The following is a 17,846-nucleotide window of genomic DNA, read 5'->3' on the forward strand; positions in this document are numbered from 1 at the left end:
TCATAAGATATTTTTTTTCTCACTGCTGGAGCTCTCTATTGTTAAAAAAAAAAATAATCACCCGCCATTTCTTAATTATATGTACATTTTAATATAGCCTCTATGAAAACGTCCATGGGGCAAATCTAATTAGCAGCAAAACAGGAGCAGGAAGTTTATCATTGCACTTGTAGTCCAATTTGCCCTTTAGGAGTCTGGGAAAGTTGGATGATGTTATAACTCAGAAGTTTCTGAATACAATTTTTAACCTAAAGATTAATATTTACTATACAGTTTATTTGTTTTAGGGGTAATATTCTTTAAGCATTTTTATTTTTAACGTATTATACATTGAAGGGAGGGGGAGTATTGCTGTTTCATATAGGCGGCACTAAGGACAGAATACATATAGAGCTCACTATGGATGTATCCCAATTATCCAGTCCACATAACAGCCTGTATGAACAAGATTCAGGTACATATACATTCCCAGCCCTTCCCCCGCCTCATGACATAGATTCCTATGATCAGTGCTTAGGGACCAATTCCCACAGTATATATTAGGAATCTTTAGTGCGTGACGTACTGAAAAATGTTCACCTTTTTTACTATCATAGAATCCCTTAAAAGGTTATTCCCAACTCACACATTTATGGCACATCTTGCCCCCCCCCCCCCCCGTCCCACCTGGTGGGGCAGCCACCGGCCATTACATCCAGGCAGAGAATGAATGGGGACGTGGCCGCACGAGTCTCTCCATTTATTCCTGTGGGATTTACAGAAAACAGGGGATAGGTGCCGGTCTCAGAGTTGGGACCCGCATCTATCAGACATTTATGGCAAATCTTGTGGAGTTGGGAAAAACCTTTTAAAGTGACCCTCAGGGAAAAAGCTGAAAATGCCGCTTTTGAACAGAGGACTTGCGCATATCCTTACGCAGACAGGTATTACATGTACGGGACCCCAGTCGGCTCATGACAACTGCTGTTCGGGACCTGAAAATATTTTGCATGTCAAATTCCAGGCAAGACATGACTTGCTGTGACTTGTAGTTCCACTTTATATAGTAAATCGCCCACTGCCTAATAGACCTGATAGTTATAAAATTTGTTAGATTGCAGTGCCAACTGAGACAAATGTTGGGCAGCAGGTTATTTATGCTGGAAACAAGTCAAATGACCTTGACATTTGTTTTGCATTGTTTACACCGCCCCGGTATAGCCTCAGACCTGAATCTTAATGTGGTACAGCTGCTGTAATGTCACCAGAAGTAGAGAACAGTAATTGGGTTGATCCCAGAGGAGTCGAATGTATTAATTATGTTATATTCTTTATTAATGCATCATCGCAACCTACTTCGTCTGGAAGCAACTTTTACTGAAAGAAAAATAGACTGTAGAGAAGATATGGAGAAAGTGATATATACATGACCTCACATAAAAGAGAGGGTGAATCGTAGCATGAATCTAAATGGGCCCCTCTCATGGTGCTGGTTCTTGCTACCATACCAACCCCAACGGTCCAGGAGAAGACAACCCTATTTGAAGATGACTTCGGAGACAATCAATTACCACTAGGATCTATTTCCAAATAGGGGATTCATTAAGATGACATTAAAAGTAAATGTGTACATGTTCTGTATAGATGGAGGGTGGACCACCAAATCATTTCCTCTGGTGGACCCAAGGAACCTCAGTCGGACACTGGTCCCTTGTCTTGCCCCTTCTGCGCAGGAGCCCTTGATTATCTATAACACCCCTTCTAATACCTCATTCTGAAGGGCATATTATACCTGTGTTTAACTGTCCGTATTCTGCATGCAACACCCACCCCCCTCTTCTTCCAGCACCATACAGCTGTAAATTCAAAGAGCGGCGGTGGGGGTCCAGGTTTTACATGGCGAATATGAACCGTTAAACATGGGTACAATATGCCTGTCTGAATGAGGCCTAACTAAATGGTCAGTATGATATAATATTACTTAAAATAATTAATTGACAATCATTTGCCTATGTAACAATGAGCGTAGAAAGCAATACGGACATAGCACTTACTCTACAAATTTATTAACAATAAAGCATCATCATCCGCATTAGATATAAATACATTTACTAAATTGTGCAATTTTGTGCTGTTCAAGCTCATCTCTTATATACAAACAATACCACATACAGCACCATAAGAAATATTTAAGCAGTATACAAGAGGAAAAAAGTCATCATCTGGTCCGCAAAAAGTCCTCTCTTCAAAAACTCTCAAGTTCCAAGCAACCACAAGCAATTGTCCACTTACACTGGTCATTAATCGCTTGGTATTACAACCAGCCAGAGGTGTCCATCACTGATAGATCAAGGAGGACTTGGTGGCTTAGTCCTGATACTTAGATGAATCCATTGTGTCCAAAACAGATCTCAATACAATTATGTTCCCTTAGTGTTGTTGAGAAGGTTGGTAAGTTCCTCAATGTAGGAAATGGTGCATTTTAAAGTCTGGATCTTAGTCAGAGGTTGTCTACCTTGACTGTAGACAGGTGGTAAATTCCTCCTTAGGGTATGGAGGGCCTCAGCTATGGCCCTCATCCTCATCTTCTCCCTCTCACTGGCCTTTCTCCTGCGTTGGTCATTCATGGAAGCTTTGGGATTGTGGTGTCCGTGTTTGTTGTTGTGACCAACTTTGCCCTCTCCCATATCATGTTGGCAGTCAGTAGGGTATTGCAACAACCTGTACGTCACCATGTCTTCACCGTATGGCATCTCCTCCAGGCTTATTGGATGTGAACAACCAGAAAATGGAGACTCATAGGAGGCTGTTGAAGACAAGCTCTGAGGAGACGGAGTTTGGCTTAGAGAGTAGTTCTCAGGATTTTGTTTCCAGTCCCAAGATGTGGATAAGTAAGCAGAATCAGGATCAGAATCCGAACATAGGGCATATTCCTCCTCCATCTTTATGATAGGTTGGTGGACAGTCTGCATGATAGACATAGAAGCTGGAGATGTGGTGTCTATGTTCTGGACAGATGATAGTCAGCTTCTCCCTGTGGTGGTGGAGCTGTTGTGACTAAGTTCTCCCTAGGTGGGAAACCCTTTTTATATAGACCTGCTAAATCTGAGATGGTTGTCTAAATGGGACAGTTCAAAGGAGACAGCAAAGTGTTAACATGGAAAATGAACTCCTGAAGTGTGACTTTACTCTCATGGAGAATTATCAGCCTTCAGCTAAGTTGTCTTTCAATAAACAAGACTAGCTGAGGAGAAGGAGGTTGGGGCGGACAGATCTTAAGGTGACAACTCAACATATTAAAAGATTAAATGCAAGATCTTTTCCAATTAATTCTTATATGAACCAATAAGACAATAAACAAAAGCCCTGAATGTAGAATATGGACCATAAAATATTATTACTGCAAGTCAACCAAGAATCCTTCATGAACTCCCAATAGAGGCTCATATTCTGCACGGCCTGTTTTTATCGGGCTCTATCTATAACTCCTCTTCATGTATTTAATTGCAGGGATTTTGTCGCTGCGTTTTATTAGGCATTTATGCCGGCCTCTAGTCTTGCATTTATGAACATTGAGAGATTATTTGCAATAAAACGACGCTAAAGGTAGATATCTACAAAAACATCCACATACAAGAAAACATAAAAGTAAAAATCCACATAAAGGGCTGAGATAAATAAGGTAATAAGGTTAGAGAAATAAAAGTTTGTACTAAAAATAATTTAGACATAAGAAAAAAGGTCACTCTACAAAAAAAAACAAAAAAAACTGAAATCATTTTGGGATACATGCAGAGTATGGCTATGTTGACATTTGGTGTGTACGTTCGAGGTATATGTTAACCCCTTAACGACCGCCAATACGCCTTTTCACGGCGCTCTGACATAAGCCCGGCACAGGTGTCCTGTGCCGGCTAAAGCGGGTGTCGAGCGGTCTAAAGACAGCCGGACACCTGCACTATTGGGCGGGATCGATTTCAACATTGATCTCACCCGTTTAACCCCTTAGATACGGCGCTCATTAGCGAGCGCCGCATCCAAGCGGTTTTGGAGGGAGGGTGCTCCCTCTCTCACCCCATCGGCACCCTGCAATTGCAATCGCAGGGTGCCAATGCCTTCTATGGTAGCCGGGGCCTAACAAAGGCCCCCAGGTCTGCCCATAGTGGATGCCTGCTAAGCCATGCTTGAGGCAGGACCTACCATAGCAGGTGCCTGTCAGTTTTAGGGCGGATTTACACGAGCGTGTGCGTTTTGCGCGCGCAAAAAAACGCAGCGTTTTGCGTGCGCAAAAGGCACTTAACAGCTCCGTGTGTCATCACCATATGATGCGCGGCTGCGTGATTTTCGCGCAGCCGCCATCATTATGACACTCTGTTTGTATGTTTGTGAACAGAAAAGCACGTGGTGCTTTTCTGTTTACATTCATAGTTTTACTGCTGTTGCGCGAATCACGCGCGTCCCACGAAAGTGCTTCCGTGTGGTGCGCGTGATTTTCACGCACCCATTGACTTCAATGGGTGCGTGATGCGCGAAAAACTCAGAAATATAGGACCTGCGCAAAACTCAAGGACTGTCTGCACGGGCCCATAGACTAACATAGGTCCGTGCGACGCACGTGAAAAGCACGCGCGTTGCACGGACGTATATCACGTTCGTGTAAATCCGCCCTTACAGGCAATAATACGCTGCAATACAGAAGTATTGTAGTGTATTATAAAAGTGATCAGAAGATCGCATAGTGAAGTCCCCTAGTGGGACTAAAAGTAAAGTTATCAAAAAGTTTAATAAAGTTAATAATAAATAAATAAAAATCCCAAATAAAAAAATGAAAACCCCACTTTTTCTCTTACAAAATACTTTAATATGAAAAAAATAAATAAAAATGAAAACATTACACATATTTGTTATCGTCGTGTCCGTAACAACCCCACCTATAAAGCAATTACGTTATTTAACCCGCACGGTAAAAGCTGTAAAAAATAAAATAAAAAACAAATGTCAGAATTGCTGTTTTCTGTTCATCCTGCCTTCAAAAAAATGTGATAATAAGTGATCAAAAAGTTGCATGTACTCCAAAATGGTACCAATGCAAAAAAAAGCCCTCACACAGCTGCATCGGTGTGAAAATAAAACAATTATGGCTCTTAAAGCATGGCAATACAAAAACTAATAATTTTGAAAAAAAAGTGTACATACAAACTCTATATAAATTTGGTATCGCCACAATCGTAATGACCCACTGAATAAAGTTATAATGTTATTTATACCACACAGTAAACTGCGTAAATCTAAGACGCAAAAAAGTGTGGCGAAATGTATGGAGTTTTTTCCATTACCCCCCCAAAAAGTTAATAAAAGTTAATTAATAAATTATATGTACCCCAAAATGGGGCTATTAAAAAATACAACTTGTACCGCAAAAAACAAGACCTTATACAGCTGTGTCGATGCAAAAATAAAAAAGTTATAGCTCTTGGAATGCGACGATGGAAAAAACGCAAAAAAATAACTTGGTCATTAAACATATCCATAGCCTGTAACAGACAGGATGTTTTTTGGATCAGACTAGCCGTAAGGGTATGTTCACCCGGCCTATTTTCGGACGTTTTTCGGGCCGTAAACGCTCGAAAAAAAAAAAAGCAGAACGCCTCCAAACATCTGCCCATTGAAATAAAAAAACGTAATTCTGTTCCGATGGGCCATTTTTTTAAGGCGGCTGTTTTGAAAAACGGCCGCGTAAAAAAACTGCCACGAAAAAGAAGTGCAGGACACTTCTTGGGACATTTTTGGAGGTGTTTTTCATAGACTCTATTGAAAAAAGCTCCAAAAACAGCCGCAAAAATTGCGAGTGGCTTAAAAAAACCATCTGAAAATCAGTTGTTGTTTTCCCTTGAAAACAGCTCCGTATTTTCAGACGTTTTTGAGTTAGCGTGTGAACATACCCTGAGAGTATGTGCACACGTAGTGTTTTCAGGCGTATTTTGGGGCGTTTATGCTTCGAAAAACGGCTGTAAAAACGGAAACAGAACGCCTACAAACATCTGCCCATTGATTTCAATGGGAAATACGGCGTTCTGTTACGTCGGGGCGTTTTTTTACGCTTCGTTTTCCAAAAACGGCACGTAAAAAGACGCCCATGAAAAAGAAGTGCATGTAACTTCTTGGGACGTTTTTGGAGCCGTTTTTCATTGACTCTATAGAAATACAGCTCCAAAAACAGCCGTAAAAAATGCAGCGAAAATTGTGAGTCGCTTGAAAAAACTTCTGAAAATCAGGAGATGTTTTCCCTTGAAAACCAGACCAAACCACCTAAAACATAAATTAATAATTAAAACAATAAATTAAATGTGACTGTACCATCACGTGTCCCCCAAGCAATACTGCCCTGGAGGGCCCCTGTCATTACAACCGAAAGGCAGAGGCGTAGCTAGGTTCTCCAGCCCCTCGGGACAAAGATTCCGTTTGCCCCCCCCTCCCACCCCGAACCCATTTCCCAACATCTCCTTCCCCCTCGCCATATTTACTTTCTCTACTAATCAATGAGATGTAATTTTTTTTCATCTTTTTTTTGTGTAACTCGAGCATAAAGCCATTTGCACATTTTACAAGCAATAGTTATATAAGGGAGTTAACGTAACAATAAATTAAAAGAAAATAAATAAAGAGGTCAGTGCCGGACTAAAACAGATTGTATAACTGAGGCTAATGAGACTATATGGTGACATAATGAACAGCCTCCTCTTGTAGATAGTGCCACACCCCTCTTGTAGATAGTGCCACACCCCCCTTGTATATAGTGCCACACACAGGCCCCTGTAGATAGTGCCACCCCCCTGTAGATAGTACCACAACCCCCTGTAGATAGTGCCACACAGCTTCCCTGTATAGTACCAAATAGCCCCCTGTAGATAGTGCCACACAGCCCTTCTGTAGATAGTGGCACACACAGCCCCTCTGTAGATAGTGCCACACACACCCCATTGTAGATAGTGTCACATCCCCCCTTGTAGATAGTGTCAAACATACCCCCTTGTAGATAGTGCCACACAGCCGCCTGTAAATAGTGCCACACAGCCCCCTGTAAATAGTGCTACACACACCCTCCTGTAGATAGCACTACACCCCCTCCTCCATGTATATACACTACCGTTCAAAAGTTTAGGGTCACTTAGAAATTTCCTTATTTTTTAAAGAAAAGCACAGTTTTTTTCAATGAAGATAACATTAAATTAATCAGAAATACACTCTATACATTGTTAATGTGCTAAATGACTATTATAGCTGCAAACGTCTGGTTTTTAATGCAATATCTACATAGGTGTATAGAGGCCCATTTCCAGCAACCATCACTCCAGTGTTCTAATGGTACATTGTGTTTGCTAACTGTGTTAGAAGGCTAATGGATGATTAGAAAACACTTGAAAACCCTTGTGCAATTATGTTAGTACCGCTGTAAACAGTTTTGCTGTTTAGAGGAGCTATAAAACTGACCCTCCTTTGAGATAGTTGAGAATCTGGAGCATTACATTTGTGGGTTCGATTAAACTCTCCAAATGGCTTTCATGTGAAACTCGGCAGTCTATTCTTGTTCTTAGAAATGAAGGCTATTCCATGCGAGAAATTGCCAAGAAACTGAAGATTTCCTACAACGGTGTGTACTACTCCCTTCAGAGGACAGCACAAACAGGCTCTAACCAGAGTAGACAGAGAAGTGGGAGGCCCCACTGCACAACTGAGCAACAAGACAAGTACATTAGAGTCTCTAGTTTGAGAAATAGACGCCTCACAGGTCCTCAACTGGCAGCTTCATTAAATAGTACCCGCAAAACGCCAGTGTCAACGTCTACAGTGAAGAGGCGACTCCGGGATGCTGGCCTTCAGGGCAGGGTGGCAAAGAAAAAGCCATATCTGAGACTGGCTAATAAAAGGAAAAGATTAATATTGGCAAAAGCACACAGACATTGGACAGAGGAAGATTGGAAAAAAGTGTTATGGACAGACGAATCGAAGTTTGAGGTGTTTGGATCACACAGAAGAACATTTGTGAGACGCAGAACAAATGAAAAAATGCTGGAAGAGTGCCTGACGCCATCTGTCAAGCATGGTGGAGGTAATGTGATGGCCTGGGGTTGCTTTGGTGCTGGTAAAGTGGGAGATTTGTACAAGGTAAAAGGGATTTTGAATAAGGAAGGCTATCATTCCATTTTGAAACGCCATGCCATACCCTGTGGACAGCGCTTGATTGGAGCCAATTTCATCCTACAACAGGACAATGACCCAAAGCACACCTCCAAATTATGCAAGAACTATTTAGGGAAGAAGCAGGCAGATGGTATTCTATCTGTAATGGAGCGGCCAGCGCAGTCACCAGATCTCAACCCCATAGAGCAGTTGTGGGAGCAGCTTCACCGTATGGTACGCAAGAAGTGCCCATCAAGCCAATCTAACTTGTGGGAGGGCCTTCTGGAAGCATGGGGTGAAATTTGTCCTGATTACCTCAGCAAATTAACAGCTAGAATGCCAAAAGTCTGCAATGCTGTAATTGCTGCAAATTGAGCATTCTTTGACGAAAGCAAAGTTTGAAGGAGAAAATTATTATTTCAAATAAAAATCATTATTTCTAACCTTGTCAATGTCTTGACTATATTTTCTAGTCATTTTGCAACTCATTTGATAAATATAAGTGTGAGTTTTCATGGAAAACACAAAATTGTCTGGGTGACCCCAAACTTTTGAACGGTAGTGTAGTGAAATTGGGTCTCCCTAGAGGAGCCTCTGATGCCACTGCCCATATACGGATAGTGACGTCAGGGGATTCTCCAGGAGCGGAATCCCCGGGAAGAGCGTCGGCAACGCTTTGGCTGGGGATTCCTCCATACCTCCCAACTTTCAAGTATCACAAAGAGGAACAACCGATGCGGCACGCATAGCAATACAGTATAATGCCCTCCAGCTGCCCTCTCACAGTATAATACCCTCTAGCTGCCACCATGCAGTATAATGACCCCATAGCTGCCACCATACAGTATAATGCCCCCATAGATGCGTCCATACAATATAAAGCCCACACAGATGCCCCCATACAGTATAATGCCCACACAGATGCCCCATACAGTATAATGCCCACACAGATGCGCCATGCAGTATAACATCCACACAGATGCCCCCATGCGGTATAATGCCCAATCAAATTCCCCCATACTGTAAAGGATCTGCCAGGCACTGCGGGGTTAACTCCCAGAACTAATCAGTCAGCACCTGAGAATACATCCCTGAGACTGACTCCTGCTTCCACCATTCAGGCTGGCAGGCTTAGGAGTGGGAGAGCCTATCGTAACCTGGCCAGACTCAGCTAGCTCCCGCCCTCGGTCTATTTAAGCCTGCACTTCCTGTCCCTCGGTGCTTGTTATTGCTTTTGTTTCCTTCCTTGTGGTTCCTGGCCCAGCTACAGCTCCTGCTATTTTTGATCCTGCTCCATACCGACCCTGGCTTACCGACTACTCTTCTGCTTTTCGTTTTGTACCTCGCACACTCCTGGCTTGACTCGGCTCGTTCACCACTCTGCTTGCTCACGGTGTTGCCGTGGGCAACGGCCCCTTTTCCTTGCTTGTGTTCCTTGTATGTTTGTCGTGTTTGTCGTGCACTTACTGAGCGCAGGGACCGCCGCCCAGTTGTACCCCGTCGCCTAGGGCGGGTCGTTGCAAGTAGGCAGGGACAGAGTGGCGGGTAGATTAGGGCTCACTTGTCCGTCTCCCTACCCCCTGCCGTTACATAATAACAAGCCCATACCTAGTCTACCCCTGGTCCCTGACACCACTATGGATCCCCGTGAGACCCTGGCTCAGCAAATGCAGGGTCTCTCCCTACAGGTCCAGGCCCTGGCTCAGAGGGTCAACCAGCCTGATGCTACCCTGGTAGTTCCCCGCACCGCACCTCTTGAACCCCACCTCAAGTTGCCCGACCGGTTCTCAGGGGACCGGAGGACTTTTCTCTCCTTTCGGGAGAGTTGTAGGCTTTACTTTCGTTTAAAGCCTCATTCCTCAGGTTCTGAGAGCCAGCGGGTGGGTATAATTATGTCCCGGCTCCAGGAAGGGCCCCAAGAGTGGGCCTTCTCCTTGGCTCCTGACGCCCCTGAACTTTCCTCCGTTGATTGTTTCTTTTCTGCTCTCGGACTTATTTATGACGAGACTGACAGGACTGCCTTTGCCGAGAGTCAGCTGGTGACCTTAAGTCAGGGTAAGAGACCTGTTGAGGAGTATTGCTCTGACTTTCGGAAGTGGTGCGTAGCTTCTCGGTGGAATGACCCTGCCTTAAGGTGCCAGTTTAGGTTGGGTCTGTCGAATGCCCTGAAAGACCTGCTAGTTAGCTATCCCTCTTCTGACTCCCTAGACCAGGTTATGGCTTTAGCGATACGACTTGACCGACGTCTCAGGGAACGACAACGTGAACGTTTATGTGTTTTCTCCTCCGACTCCCCCATGATGCCTCCCGAAGCTCCGTTGCTTCGTTCCTCCCCGAAAGATTCAGAGATACCTATGCAACTCGGGGCCTCCGTGTCCCCCCAACAACGTAGAGAATTCCGCAGGAAGAATGGTCTCTGCTTCCACTGTGGGGACGACAAGCATCAAGTGAACAACTGTCCTAAGCGTAAGGTTGCAGCCAGAGAACTTCCGCGTCTAAGTGATCATCGGGGAGGTCACTTGGGCGCACAGGTATTTCCCGTAAATATGAAACGTACTAAGATCTTGCTTCCCTTTCAGGTCTCTTTTGGTGGTAGGTCTGCTACCGGCAGTGCTTTCGTGGATTCAGGGTCCTCTACTAATATCATGTCTGTGGAATTTGCTATGTCCCTTGCTATGCCTCTTATTGATTTGCCTAAACCTGTCCCGGTAGTGGGTATCGACGCCACTCCTCTTGCTAATGGTTATTTTACACAGCATACCCCTGTTTTTGAACTCCTTGTTGGCTCCATGCATTTGGAGCAATGCTCTGTACTGTTGATGCAGGGATTATCGTACGATTTGGTGCTAGGTCTTCCCTGGTTGCAGTTGCATAATCCTACGTTTGACTGGAATACTGGGGAGCTAACCAAATGGGGTAATGAATGTTGTACGTCATGTTTTTCTGTTAATTCTATTTCTCCCCCTAAGGAGGCGAATACGCTACCCGAGTTTGTTCAGGACTTCGCTGATGTTTTCTCTAAGGAGGCCTCCGAAGTGTTACCTCCTCATAGAGAATATGATTGCGCTATCGAATTGGTACCAGGAGCTAAGCTTCCTAAGGGTAGGATATTTAATCTTTCTTGTCCCGAACGTGAAGCTATGAGAGTGTATATCCAGGAATCCCTGGCCAAGGGTTACATTCGTCCCTCTTCTTCTCCGGTAGGTGCTGGCTTCTTCTTCGTGGGGAAGAAGGATGGTGGTCTTAGGCCATGCATTGACTACCGCAGCCTGAATAAGGTCACGGTAAGGAACCAGTATCCCCTTCCTTTGATTCCTGATCTCTTTAATCAGGTTCAGGGGGCCCAATGGTTTTCTAAATTGGATCTACGGGGGGCGTATAACCTTATTCGCATCAAAGAGGGGGATGAGTGGAAGACTGCGTTTAACACGCCCGAAGGCCATTTCGAATACCTCGTCATGCCCTTTGGGTTGTGTAATGCCCCTGCGGTCTTCCAGAATTTCATAAATGAGATTTTGAGAAATTACCTGGGGATTTTTCTGGTAGTGTACCTTGATGACATACTGGTGTTTTCCAAGGACTGGTCCTCCCACGTGGAGCATGTCAGGAAGGTGCTCCAGGTCCTTCGGGAAAATAAACTGTTTGCCAAAACCGAAAAATGTGTGTTTGGGGTACAGGAGATTCCATTTTTGGGTCAAATCCTCACTCCTCATGAATTCCGCATGGACCCCGCCAAGGTTCAGGCTGTGGCGGAATGGGTCCAACCTGCCTCCCTGAAGGCGTTACAGTGTTTTTTGGGGTTTGCTAATTATTACAGGAGATTTATTGCTAACTTCTCGGTCATCGCTAAGCCCCTTACGGACCTCACTCGCAAAGGTGCTGATCTCCTCCACTGGCCTCCTGAGGCTGTCCAGGCTTTTGAGGTCCTTAAGAAGTGCTTTGTCTCGGCCCCGGTGCTGGTTCAGCCCAACCAAATGGAGCCATTTATCGTGGAAGTTGACGCATCTGAGGTGGGAGTGGGGGCTGTGTTGTCCCAGGGTACCAGGTCCCTCACCCATCTCCGCCCCTGTGCCTACTTCTCCAGGAAGTTTTCGCCAACTGAAAGTAACTATGATATTGGCAACCGCGAACTCTTAGCCATTAAATGGGCATTTGAAGAGTGGCGCCACTTCCTGGAGGGGGCTAGGCACCAGGTAACGGTCCTTACCGACCACAAGAATCTGGTGTTCCTAGAATCTGCCCGGAGGCTAAACCCGAGACAAGCTCGATGGGCGTTATTTTTTACCAGATTCAATTTTTTGGTTACCTATAGGGCTGGGTCTAAAAATATTAAGGCTGATGCACTGTCGCGTAGCTTCATGGCCAGCCCTCCTTCGGAGGAAGATCCTGCTTGTATTTTACCTCCAGGTATAATCATTTCCTCGATCGATTCTGATTTAGTCTCTGAAATTGCTGCTGATCAAGGTGCAGCTCCCGGGAACCTTCCTGAGAACAAGCTGTTTGTTCCCCTGCAATTCCGGCTAAGGGTACTTAGGGAAAATCATGACTCCGCACTATCTGGCCATCCAGGCATCCTGGGTACCAAACACCTCATTACCAGAAATTATTGGTGGCCTGGGTTGCCTAAAGACGTTAAGGCCTACGTCGCCGCTTGTGAGGTTTGTGCTAGGTCCAAGACTCCCAGGTCCCGACCAGCGGGCTTACTGCGTTCGTTGCCCATTCCCCAGAGACCTTGGACACATATCTCCATGGATTTTATCACCGATTTGCCTCCATCCCAAGGCAAGTCGGTGGTGTGGGTGGTGGTGGACCGCTTCAGTAAGATGTGCCACTTTGTGCCCCTCAAGAAACTACCCAACGCCAAAACGTTGGCTACCTTGTTTGTCAAACACATCCTGCGTCTCCATGGGGTCCCTGTCAATATTGTTTCGGACAGAGGGGTACAATTTGTTTCATTGTTTTGGAGAGCCTTCTGTATGAAGTTGGGGATTGATCTGTCCTTCTCCTCTGCCTTCCATCCTGAAACCAATGGCCAAACGGAGAGGACTAATCAGTCTCTAGAACAATACTTAAGGTGTTTTGTCTCTGACTGTCAATTTGATTGGGTCTCTTTCATTCCCCTCGCCGAATTTTCCCTTAATAACCGGGTCAGTAACTCGTCTGGGGTCTCTCCTTTTTTTTGTAATTTTGGGTTTAATCCACGGTTCTCCTCCGTTTCACCTGGTAGTTCCAACAATCCTGAGGTAGAGGTCGTTCATCGGGAACTGTGCACAGTCTGGGCCCAGGTTCAGAAAAACCTAGAGGGGTCCCAGAGCGTACAAAAAACTCAGGCTGATAAAAAACGTTCTGCTAACCCCCTGTTTATGGTCGGGGATCTGGTGTGGTTGTCGTCTAGGAACTTGCGTCTCAAGGTTCCGTCCAAGAAGTTTGCTCCCCGGTTTATTGGGCCGTATAAGGTCATTGAGGTCCTCAATCCTGTCTCCTTCCGGCTGGAGTTACCCCCGTCTTTTCGGATACACGACGTGTTTCATGCCTCCCTCCTCAAACGCTGCTCCCCGTCCTTGGCTCCCTCGAGGAGACCTCCTGTTCCCATCCTCACCCCGGAGGGGGTGGAATTCGAGGTGGCCAGGATTGTGGACAGCAAGATGGTCCAAGGCTCCCTCCAGTACCTGGTCCATTGGAGAGGATACGGGCCCGAGGAGAGGACTTGGGTACCCGCCCGGGATGTTCACGCTGGGGTATTGGTCAGGAGGTTCCACCTGCGTTTCCCCAGTAAGCCAGGTCCACTTAGAAAGGGTCCAGTGGCCCCTCATAAAAGGGGGGGTACTGTAAAGGATCTGCCAGGCACTGCGGGGTTAACTCCCAGAACTAATCAGTCAGCACCTGAGAATACATCCCTGAGACTGACTCCTGCTTCCACCATTCAGGCTGGCAGGCTTAGGAGTGGGAGAGCCTATCGTAACCTGGCCAGACTCAGCTAGCTCCCGCCCTCGGTCTATTTAAGCCTGCACTTCCTGTCCCTCGGTGCTTGTTATTGCTTTTGTTTCCTTCCTTGTGGTTCCTGGCCCAGCTACAGCTCCTGCTATTTTTGATCCTGCTCCATACCGACCCTGGCTTACCGACTACTCTTCTGCTTTTCGTTTTGTACCTCGCACACTCCTGGCTTGACTCGGCTCGTTCACCACTCTGGTTGCTCACGGTGTTGCCGTGGGCAACGGCCCCTTTTCCTTGCTTGTGTTCCTTGTATGTTTGTCGTGTTTGTCGTGCACTTACTGAGCGCAGGGACCGCCGCCCAGTTGTACCCCGTCGCCTAGGGCGGGTCGTTGCAAGTAGGCAGGGACAGAGTGGCGGGTAGATTAGGGCTCACTTGTCCGTCTCCCTACCCCCTGCCGTTACACATACAGCATATTGCCCCTAAAGTTGCTCCCATACAGCATAATTCCCCTATAGCTGCCCCATACAGCATAATGTACCTATAGCTTCCCCCATGCTGTATAGTTCCCTATAGCTGCCCCATACAGTATAATGCCCCCACAGCTGCCCCATACAGTATAATGACGCTATAGCTTCCCCCATACAGTATAATGCCCCCATAGCTGCCCCATACAATATAATGCCGCCTTAGAGGCCCCATACAGTAAAATGCCCCATAACTGCCCCATACAGTATAATGCCCCCTTAGATGCCCCTAGTGCCAGTGCCCACATAGATTGTCTATATATAGACAGTGACGTCAAGGGCTTCCCTGGGCACAGTGCTCTGAGTAGCGCTGTGCCCGGAGAGTCCTCGGCTAGCGGATGAGCTCCTTCTGCTCCTCAACTCTAAGCTAATGCTGAAGCAGGGAGCTTACTGTTCCTTGCTTCAGCATTAAGTTCAACTGTATCAGTGTCCTGAGGATGCAGATACAGTTGACTGCGGGACAGGCTGCCTGGGATGGATGGCAGCTATGATTCCTCTCTTCAAGGAGGAGCCTCTGACGTCAATGTCCATATATGGATATTGACGTCAGGGGGGATTCCGCTCCAGGAGGAGTAGTCAATTGTACCTGCGCCCGGCGCGCCTCCTCCCATCTCTCCCAGTTGCGCTTGGGGCACATGCCCCGCCTGTCCCCACCTAGCTACGTCCCTGCGAAGGGGCACGGAGGTGTTTTTTAAAAAAAATGCCCTAATAGTTCATTATTGCTTGTATTGATCAGATGTTGAAGATAAAGGTAAAATATGTCCTCCACTCCTGCATCTACTATATATTATTATAACAGTGGTGTTGACCCCTCCACACACAACCAACACTACATATATTTTTATCCGGTTAGTAATAATGCACATAGACTTTCACAACAAGTTTAGTGACACCCAATTAAAAATGTTGGGGCGGGTTCCCACGGGTCGGATACGCTGCGTAAAAACTGCAGAAGCATATCTGACCTGGAACCCGCAGCACCTTCTGTCTGAAAAATCGCACCACATTGTGGTGCAGTGTTTCGGACAGAATTTTAGTTGCGTAAAAAAGCGCTCACACTTACTCCCTCCCTCCTTTGACGTCCATTTTGGCCTCCTACGATGAGGTTGCAGGCCATGTGACACCGCAGCCTGTGATTGTAACATTTGAAACGTAATCCCAGGAGGCCGGACTGCAGTAAGAAGGAGGGCATTGTGGGTAAGTATGATTTTTTTTTTGCGGCGTAATCACTGATATTACGCCGCAAAAGTTGCAACACTTGGCTTTCTGTTGCTGGTTTTGCATCCCCGTTGAATTCAATGGGGAAAACCAGCAACAGAAAATCAACAGAAACGCAGCATAAATTGATATGCTGTGGATTTAAATTCCGCACCGCAGGTCAATTTATTAACGTTTACGCTGCATTTTTTCCGCAGCGTAAGCATGAGATTTACTAAATCTCATCCTCTTCACTGCTACTGTAAATGCTGCCGAATTTCCGCACACAATTAGGTTGCAGAAATTCTGCAGTGTTTACGCTATGTGGGAACCTGGCCTTATAGTCACAGAGGCAATGAACCATCCCCAGCGCATACATGGCATAATGGTGGTGACCTACAGCATGAGCCAGCACCAGCCAAGTGGCGGCAACTCCAAGGATAATTATGATTGAGTATAACATTTTGTAGAATATTTTTTTAAACTTAGCTTGCAAGTCAAGCAACAACATTAAAAGCCCAAACATAAGACATTCTGGAAAAAAAAACAGGCAATTCGTAAAATTCAGCATGATAGCTGTTTTATGAGCAATCTTTCAGCTCACATTTATCAGCCTTGATTTGCTCAGTAAGGCTCTGTTCACATCTACATCAGATTCCGTCACAGATTCCATCAGATTTGACTACATGTAGTGCTATTCTTCCCATCAAGAAAACGGACACCAAGACAGACCCCACTATAAGTCATTGGGGTCCTTCAAGCACCAATGGTATCCGTTGTACAACGGCTTCGGCACTGCGCAGATGTGAACAGAGCTTTACACGCATGTATGGCTTCTGCTTATCATGCATGTCATATCCGTGTGTGTAACATTCATATACTGTATTTATAAACGGTTTTGTCCCACAGTGGTAGGCAATTAGAGGTGATTGCGTCCCCCAATTGCACCCTAGTGGACTGCCTACCCCTCGTCCCGGGCACATATGATAATAATCAAATTATATCTACCCCTCCAGAGGTGGAACTTGAAGCCCCTTGGGTAGGTGAAAAATCTGTAACAGGGCACTCAGCTTGCCTATGCCATTTTTATTGCTAGAGTCCACTTATGCGGCAGAGGGCTGTTGGACCTTCGCAGGCACCAGGGAAAATATACAAAAACATGCAAGACGCCATCTGGGAACGTTATATATAAAAAGAACCCAGCCTGCAGCTCTATGTACTTATGAAGGCCCCCATGCTGACCCCTTGTGTCCTTCTTCTTCAAACCAGGGATCACAGTCTTTGAAGTAAATATTGGAAATGTTCCTAGAATCCAAAGTGGATACTCTTTTGGCATACGTCTGCCTAATAGAAGTCCATGGGCACGTTACATATATAAGCATACAGTACATACCACGCAATGTGCTTGCGCTTTTTTATATCTCTGTGGTCTATATTCACCCCTCGCTCCAGTCCACAGTTTGGCACCATTGATGGTTTGCTGTTTAGCTACATCCAGTAAACATTATCACAAGGAACCCCCCCAAGACCTCGGTATGTAACCATGGAATTTTCCGGGACCTACTTTAAAAAAACATTGAATTGTAACATGACTCTGACAGATAAGTAAAAAGTTTAAATGTGGAAAAAAAAGGGTCATTAATTATGTAGATGTATGAGGCCCCTTCAACCTTACCACCCCATATTGGTGCCTTTAGATCTACATGGTAAATGCCACCTTGACTCCAAGTACATGTCACAAATGGACAGTAGTCCCTCACACATGGTAATAGGGGCTTATAGTTTACATTTGCTGCTCTTTGATCTCTGCTTATCGAAATGGGAATGGAATGGGAATAAGTCTTAGCACAACCATAATCAGTGATTTATAACACCGGGCAATTAATTATGTAAATGCTGGAACCTTCTCCTGGAATTTGCGCGGGTTTACACCAGGGGACCAGGAAAGAAACGAGATAAGAAGATTATCAGATCTGGGAACATGGGTAGACATGACAATATCTGGATATAGATAGCAGTGAAGCCAAGGC

The 17,846-nt window shown here is 45.5% G+C and overlaps 1 protein-coding gene across 1 annotated transcript; it reads right to left on the reverse strand.

Moving 5' to 3' along the window:
• Nucleotides 1–2,399: 2,399 nt before the first annotated feature.
• MSGN1 (mesogenin 1) lies at nucleotides 2,400–2,951 on the reverse strand. The gene has a single exon (XM_075863592.1). The coding sequence runs from the start codon at nucleotides 2,949–2,951 to the stop codon at nucleotides 2,400–2,402; it is 552 nt and encodes a 183-aa protein (XP_075719707.1).
• Nucleotides 2,952–17,846: the final 14,895 nt, after the last annotated feature.

The sequence above is a fragment of the Rhinoderma darwinii genome, chromosome 4 (genome assembly GCF_050947455.1).
Source record: "Rhinoderma darwinii isolate aRhiDar2 chromosome 4, aRhiDar2.hap1, whole genome shotgun sequence".
NCBI classification, from domain to species: domain Eukaryota; kingdom Metazoa; phylum Chordata; class Amphibia; order Anura; family Rhinodermatidae; genus Rhinoderma; species Rhinoderma darwinii.